Genomic DNA, 8,360 nt, shown 5'->3' on the forward strand with positions numbered 1-8,360 from the left:
GTCCCTCTCCGCCCCGCCGCCTCCGCACCTTGAGCTCCGGGTCCCCGCCCCTTCCCCGTGCCGGAAAGTCCCCGGCGGCGCAGGGCTGGGGCTGCCGAGAGGGCGGGGGAACGGCCTGGGGCGCCTGGCGGGGTGCTGAGCGCCTCGCGAGCTCCGCTGAAACCTGTGCCCTCCCCGCCTCCCACCCCACCCCCACCAACAGCACACACGCCGCAAAGTTCTTTGGAACTTTTATTATTGGGGTCGAAGAAGGTTCCGATCCGTTCCCCCACCGACCGAGCCTCCCACCCCAGGATGGGTGTAGGGGGCCCGCCATTATTCTGGGGTCCACAGCTTTAGAACCCCGGCTCGTGGGATTGGAGGGGGAGGGGCTGGAAGGCCAGGAGAAGGCAATGAGCAGAGGCTGGAATGGAGCAGGGGCTTAATTTGGAAGTGGCCACAGGTGGGGCAAGGGAGAATCACAAGTTTGGGCCAAGGTCCCCATGTGGCTGGTTTGGGTAGAATAGGGGTGCCGCTGCAGCAGGGAACCGTATAGGCCAGGCAAAGGCATGATACGACCTAAGGAGAGGTCAGGGGTCAGGGTCAGGGTCAGAGGTTCCCATTTGGCCAGGTAGGGGAAGTTTGCCTAGGTTTAAGAGTGGCTGGTCAAAGGTCAGGGTCATTTGGGGGGGGGGGGAACCACATCCAAGTGCACGCCCCTGACTTCCTGATGGATGCATGCATGAGGGGCCAGAGACAGGTGCCCAGCTGCCCCCTGGGCCCATGGCCGCCCAGTCACTGGTCTAGCAGAGGCTGCTGAGTTCACTCTTACTGCACCCCCACTTGCAGCAATTGCTGGAGAGACCATCCAGGACATCACGGCCACCACGCAGAGCCCCTGGAGTTCCCTGCCAGCCGGGTCGGTCTGCGTAGAAAGCCCGGGGGTCCTTGGTCAGGGCCAGCCACGCGCTGGAGGCTACTGCTTCATCCAGCTCACTGTCTGTGTCAGAGTCTGGGTCTGGGGAGGTGAAAGGTGAGAAGAGTTAGTGCGCGGGACTCTGCTTCTGTCACACGCAGAGTCTGGCTCAGCTACTTCTATTCTTGGGATGCAGCTTCATGGTCCAAAGTTGTATTCCTTTCGGGCCTCACTTCCAGCTTTGATAGGCAGATTAGTCAACCTCACAGAGCTCGACTTTCCTCTCTCATCATTTCTGTTTTCCTACTCTTTATTTACGGAGGACCTGATGGTTAAGGACATGTGTTTGGGAGCTGAACTGACGAAGCACCAATCCAGCCTCTCGGGGTTGTGATCTGGTGCAAATGAATTTACTTCTCCAGACTCTTAGTTTCTTTGTCTGCAAAGTGGGGACAATAATAATCCCTACCTTCTAGGGTTTGATACGGAGTAGATGACGGAATTAATACCCATAGAAAAGCCTAGAACAGAGTGTGGCATATGATAAGCACTCACCAGTTACTTACCGTGTGCCAAACACTGTGGTTTTTTTAATGTTTATTTTTTAGAGAGAATGAGAGAGAGAGAGAACGCAGGGGAAGGGCAGAGAGAAAGACAGAGCATCCAAAGCAGGCTCTGCACCGACAACAGAGAACCTGATGTGGGGCTCGAACTCACAAGCTCTGAGATCACGACCTGAGCCGAAGTCAGACACTTAACAGACTGAGCCATCCAGGCGCCCTTCCCAAACACTGTTTTAAAGGATGTAGTGGATTAACTCCTTTATTCCTCACAGTGACTACCCCATAGGATGAATGCAGCTATTATCATCCCCATTTTCCAGAAGAGAACACTGAGGCACGATTTCCTAAACCAACGTGGACAAGAACACACAGCTGTTAAGCTGTCCATCTCCTACTTGAACCCAGTTAGTGTGTCTTCCAAGTCTGCCTTCATGTCATCAGCAGCATCATGAAAACTTCTTATTTTTTGCCAGGCTCCGGCCCTTCATGAAACCAGGCCCCGCGCCCCCTGCTTGAGCCCACACCGAGCCCCCTGCCCAGTGTCCTAATCTCTTTTGGCTCAACGTTGCCACGTAGCCATCCTGGGTGGTTCAGGGACTGTGCCTCCCATTTGCGGATAAGGAGGCTCGGAGAGGGTCAGCGACTTGCTAGGAAGGTCACCTGCTCGGTGGCCGGATGTGGCCTTGTATACACCGCAGCCCTCACACTACCTTCCTCAGAGGCCTGGAAAGCACCTCAGTGTCTGTTTCTCGATGGCGTCCCACCTCCCACCCGACCCCCCATCCCTGAGGCAGGCTCAGACACAGCAGGTGCTCCTCTCTGGCTCTATCCCAGCTCCAGAGCTCTGCTAACTGCACCCCCCCCCCCGCCTGCCTTGGCAGAGACCCCCTGCCCCGGCCCTTCAGCTCATCTCCATCCCTGGCTCCTTGGACCATCCCACGTCCCCTCCAGTGTCCACCCCTCCCCTCCCCGCTACCTCCCCGGCCTCACCCGTAGCTTCGTGGGCCAGGATGTCTGTCCGTCTCCATCGGGAGCCCCCGCAGGTGAAGATGACCGCCCGGATGAATTCTCGACCGCAAAGCTTCACTCCGTAGGGTGCCGCCCGGGCCTCCGTGCTCAGCCCCAGCTCCCCAGCCAGCACCCACACGGCTAGGAGCAGCAGCAGCAGCGAGCGCTTGGCCATGTTGGACAGGAACACGGCGGGTGCTGGGGAACAGCAAGGCCACGTCCGTGGGAACCTGTGTCTCTGCTGCCTCCTGGCCCCCCATTTATACACCCTGGCCCCCCCCACCTGTTGTGGAGAAGGCAAGTGACCTCCTTTATCTCCTCCAGCAGAGGAGAGGCGGGCATGCCCCCCCCACCCCGACCTTTCCTGTTTCCAGGACCAAGTGATAACATTTAACCAGGGACGGGGTGACGTGGTCCAGCTCACTGTCATCTTCATCAGAGCAGGGCGAGAAGGTCTCCTTTCAGCAGAGACCAGGAACCCAGACCCCACCAGACCTGAAGAGAGGGCATGGCCAGATACCATCCCCCCCTCTCCCCCCCCAGGGCTGGGCCTCTGTAATAATAACAACAATGGTAATGAACGCTTCCGCTTCCTAGTATGGGCTTCAAGGCCAGGCACTGCTCTAAGTATTTTATATCTGTTTACTTCTCCCAGTGACCTATGATAATGGTTCTCAAATTTGAGCAAGCCTCAGTATGTCCTGGAGGGCTCGTTAAAACAAGGATTCCCAGGCCCTATTTACAGAGCATCTGAGAATCTGCATTTGCAACAAATTTCCGGGCGGTGCTGTTGCTGCATTGCCTCAGACACTGCACTTTGAATTTTTTTTTTAACACTTATTTATTTTTGAGAAAGGGGGTCGGGAGGGGCAGAGAGAGGGAGACGGAGGATCTGTAGCAAGCTCCTCGCTGGGGCCACAGAGTCCGAGGCTGGGGCTCAAACTCACGAACGTGAGAGCATGATCTGAGCCAACTCAAGAGACGGCCGCTTAACCCACTGAACCACCCAGGCGCCCCAGAACCGCACTATTAAGACCCACTGGACTATGAGATTAGGACTAAGATTATCCCCATGTTACAGATAAGGAAACTGAGGCACAGATTGGTGACAGAAGCTGCCCAAGCTTGGCTAGTAAGTGGGGGCGGGGATGGGGATTCAAACAGAGCCACCTGACTCCAGAATTCATGTTCTCCAAGGGACAATCTTACAGATTATAAAAAGTATCTTATGGAGGGGCGCCTGGGTGGCTCAGTCACTTAAGTTTCTGACTTCAGCTCAGGTCATGATCTGTGGTTTGTGGGTTTGAGCCCCAGGTCCTGCTCTGTACCGACAGCTCAGAGCCTGGAGTCTGCTTCAGATTCTGTGTTTCCCGTTCTCTCTGTCCCTCCCCTGCTCATGCTCTGTCTCTCTGTTTCTCTAATAAAAAAAAATGTTTAAAAAAATTGTTATAAATACATATATGTATTATGGGTCTAGGGTTTCAGTTTTGCGAGGTGAAAAGAGTTCTGGAGGTACTTAATGCCACCGAACTGGACGCTTTAAAAAAATTTTTTTTAAGTTTTTATTTATTTCTGAGAGAGAGAGAGGCAGCATGAGCAGGGGAGGGTCAGAGAGAGAGGGAGACACAGAATCTGAAGCAGACTCCAGGCTCTGAGCTAGCTGTCAGCACAGAGCCTGACGCGGGGCTCGAACCCACGAATCGTGAGATCATAACCTGAGCCAAAGTCGGACACTTAACTGACTGAGCCACCCGGGTGCCCCCGAACTGGACACTTAAAAGTGGTGAAGATGAGGGGCGCCTGGGTGGCTCAGTTGGCTAAGCATCCGACTTCAGCTCAGGTCATGATCTCACAGTTTGTGGTTCAAGCCCCCCATTAGGCTCTGTGCTGACAGCTCAGAGCCTGGACCCTGCTTCAGATTCTGTATCTCCTTCTCTCTCTGACCCTCCCCTGCTTACGCTGTCTCTCTCTCTCTCAAAAATAAATAAAACGTTTTTTAAAAAGTGGTGAAGATGATAAATTTTGTGTGTATTTTACCACCATTAAAAAATAATTTTAAAACATTTACTATAATATACACCAAGAAGCTGGGATGTGCTGGGAAGCATTTACCAATGAGTTCTCCAGAAGAAAGACAAGAAAAAGAAAGAAAGAAAGAAAAAAGGGCCCTGGTTTATAGCAGTTGTTGGTTTCTGGCCAATTTCAAGGTACCACCGTGACGTCATCATGGTCAGCAGAGTTCCTGAAGAGTCAGCCATCAGTTCTCACAAGCGAGTGTCAGCTGACTCCACCCTAATGTGCAGATGTAAGAATCATAAACAAGACACCCATGTTATTATTGCTCAGGTCAGGAAATGGGACTGTGCCAGCAGCAAAGACGTCCCCCGCTGCATATCCTCTCTGTCACCGGCCCTCCCACCCCCTGGAGGTAGCTCTACTTGTCACTGCTTTGCTTTTAACACTAACATGTGCATCTCTGGGGCAGATCTTTGTTTCCTTCCTTCCTTTTTCGTTCCTCTTTCATTCTTTTTTTTTTTTAATTTTTTATGTTTTTTATTTATTTCTGAGTAGGGGAGGGCCAGAGAGAGAGGGAGACACAGAATCTGAAGCAGGCTCCAGGCGCTGAGCTGTCAGCACAGAGCCCGACGCAGGGCTCGAACCCACAAACCGTGAGACCATGACCTGAGCCGAAGTCTGACGCTTAACCAACCGAGCCACCCAGGCCCCCTTTCATTCTTTATTGTTATTATTATTTGTTTTAGAGGGAGAGAGAACAGGAGGTGGGGAGAGGGGCAGAGGGAGTGAGAGAATCTCAAGCAAGCTTTATGCTCAACACAGAGCCCGGCACGGGGCTCGCCCCCATGACCCTGGGATCATAACCTGAGCCAAAACCAAAAGTCTGATGCTCAACCAACTGAGCCACCCAGGAGCCCCATCAGTTGAACTTTCGATCAAAGTATGATACACCTGAGGAAGCGTGCACAGCTTGCACGTGGACACCGGGAAGAATTTTCATACACCGAATATACTTTGTAATTACAACTCAGGTCCAGAAACACCACGTCCAGCCTCGCCCCAAGACAGAGGAATTATGTTCCACCTTTTGGGAAGGGAGAATCTGGAAGAATTTGTGGACATATGTTAAACGTACCATAGCTGAGATATGCTTTGGATGAAACACTTGGAGGCTATGCGAACATCTTGTTTCCCAGTTGACCCACTCGTTTTAGCATCTCGGGGAGATTGTGTGAATAGAAGTATTGCGTGGTGTTTGTTTATTAGTGATTTTCCATTTCCCTCATGCCTTCCACATCCACTATTATTTATTATTCGGAATCCTGGAAGGAAGAGTTGTTCGGTCTCCAGTGATTTGTTTATTCAATCATTTATTTATACCATTATGGACTCGTGAACAGTTATTTTAGTCTTTGGGTTGTAATCCGATACTATTGTTATTTATTTTGTTGAGCGAACTTTTCCAGCTGCGGCCATTAGGAGCCCTTTCCGTTGGCTCCTGCTCTGAGCATCTTATTTCAGGCTCCCACCATTTGCCGCGACTCCGTATTTTTGGTTTTCAGCGCTTCTTATTTTCCGGCACCCCAAGAAATTCAGAGCTTGCCTTGTCCTTCCCTGCCTCAGTCCTCGAATCAGCCACTTTCCTAAGGAGTCTGGATTCCCTTTGATTGGAGAATGGCAATGGAAAGTCCAGATCTGGGCACTGGGTGTGCCCATCACTAACGGGGGTGGGGGTCAGAGAGGTATAGCATCGCTTCTAGATCCTCTCAGCTGATAGTGCTCCTTTTTCCATATTTATTTATTTATTTTAATTTTTTAAATTTAATTTTTATTTTTGAGAGAGAGAGAGAAAGAGCAGGAGCACGGGAGGAACAGAGAGAGAGGGAGACACAGAATCCGAAGCAGGCTCCAGGCTCCAAGCTGTCAGCACAGAGCCCGACGCAGGGCTCGAACTCGTCCACCTCAAGTTCATGACCTGGATGAAGTTGGTCCCTTAACCGACTGAGCCACCCAGGCACCCCTATTTTCTTTTTCTTTTTCTCAAGCTTACTTATTTATTTTGAGAGAGAGAAAGGGAGAGACAGAGCATGAGCGGGGGAAGAACAGAGAGAGAGACACACAGAATCCGAAGCCGGCTCCAGGCTCTGAGCTGTCAACACAGAGCCCGATGCGGGGCTCAAACTCATGAACCGTGAGATCATGACCTGGGCCAAGGTTGGATGCTTAACCCACTGAGCCACCCAGGAGCCTGGCATTCATTTTTTAAAAATATTGGGGTAAAATTCATATACATAAAATTAACCGTTTTAGTGCTACATGTACGTGTATGTCGATAGCACTACTCAAATCAACCAAGTGGCAGAAATAGCCCATGAGTAGATGTACGGATAGACAACACGTGGTAGCCCCGCACAATGGAATATTATTCAGGCATAAAAAGGAATGGGGTTCGGATACACGTTACAGTGTGGTTGAACCTTGAAAACATTACACTGAGTGAAAGAAGCCAGACCCGAAAGGTCACATATTATAGGATTCCGTTGATCTGAAATACCCAAAATAAGCATGTCCATAGAGACAGAAACCAGACTTTGCCAGGGGCTGCGAGGAGGACGGAATGGGGAGGAATCACTACTGGGTACCCCTTTGGGGGGATGAAAAGGTTTTGGGCAGGCGTGGTGCTTACATAACATTGTGAGTATCCTATCTATGCTACGGAGTTGTTCATTTCAACACAGTTAATTTCATGTTACGTCACTTTCACCTCCATTTAAATAGATGATACTGGGGGCTCCCATGATGGGCTGAGCAGGGTTGGAATCCTGTCTTTGCCTCTTTCCTGCTGTGTGACCATAGATCAGGCACTTAACCTCTCTGTACCTTGGTTTTCTTGCCTGAAAAACAAGGAGGATTCACTGAGCGAGTCTTAAAACATCCTGCGCGCAGGCAGTAAGCGCTGCTTAAAGTCTGTTATTTCTACTTGACACGTTCTCTTTGGATCTGAACTTTATTCCTTTGTCCTTTTCTTCATGACAAACCCCTGGCCCCTGTTGCCCTCTGTGGCGTCTTGGGCCGAGGCGAAGCTCCAGAAGGCGCGAGTCATATCTGATTGTACTGCTTTGAAAGGGCTGATGAATAATACACTCCCCCCTCCACCTCCCCTCCTCGCAGCAACTCTCCAGGGACGCACACTCCTGCACTCTTCTCCATATCCCCAATCCCGGACTCCAGGGCTGGCAAAGAACAAATAGCCCAGGAAATAATTGCTGTCTGTCTGGTTTTGACTGCCTGGCCCATAACCAGAAGGCTCTTTTGTTGCCTCCCAGAGAATCAGAGTTTTGAGTCCAATATAGCTGCATTCAAATTCGAATTCCTGTGTGAACTTGAGAAAGGCATTACACCTCTCTGAATTCATTGGGAAGGTGGGGTTAATTATCACATTTCCTGGGGCGCCTGCGTGGCTCGGTCTGTGGAGCCTCTGACTTCAGTTCCGCTCACGATCTCGGGGTTCATGAGTTTGAGCCCCACATTGGGCTCTCTGCTGTCAGCGCAGAGCCCGCTTCAGATCTCTGTCCCCCATTCTCTCTGCCCCTTCCCTGCTCACACTCTGTCTCTCTCTCTCTCTCTCAAAAATGAATAAACATTTAAAAAAAGAATATTTTAAAAAATAAGCCTATGAGGGGCGCCTGGGTGGCTTAGTCGGTTAAGCGTCCGACTTTCGCTTAGGTCACGATCTCGCGGTTCGTGGGTTCGAGCCCCGCGTCGGGCTCTGTGCTGACTGCCGGCTCAGAGCCTGGAGCCTGTTTCAATCTGTGACTCCCTCTCTCTGACCCTCCCCTGCTCATGCTGTCTCTCTCTCTCTCTCCTAGAAATAAATA

General features: G+C 51.2%; 1 protein-coding gene across 1 annotated transcript; it reads right to left on the reverse strand.

Annotated features, from left to right (window-relative positions):
• Positions 1 to 248: 248 nt before the first annotated feature.
• RLN3 (relaxin 3) lies at positions 249 to 2,641 on the reverse strand. The gene is made up of 2 exons (XM_039252311.1): positions 2,449 to 2,641; positions 249 to 997 (listed from the first exon to the last, which is right to left on the reverse strand). The coding sequence occupies exons 1-2, from the start codon at positions 2,639 to 2,641 to the stop codon at positions 783 to 785; spliced, it is 408 nt and encodes a 135-aa protein (XP_039108242.1). The 3' UTR covers positions 249 to 782.
• Positions 2,642 to 8,360: the final 5,719 nt, after the last annotated feature.

This window comes from Hyaena hyaena, unplaced genomic scaffold (genome assembly GCF_003009895.1).
Source record: "Hyaena hyaena isolate Hyena2069 unplaced genomic scaffold, ASM300989v1 scaffold_414, whole genome shotgun sequence".
NCBI classification, from domain to species: domain Eukaryota; kingdom Metazoa; phylum Chordata; class Mammalia; order Carnivora; family Hyaenidae; genus Hyaena; species Hyaena hyaena.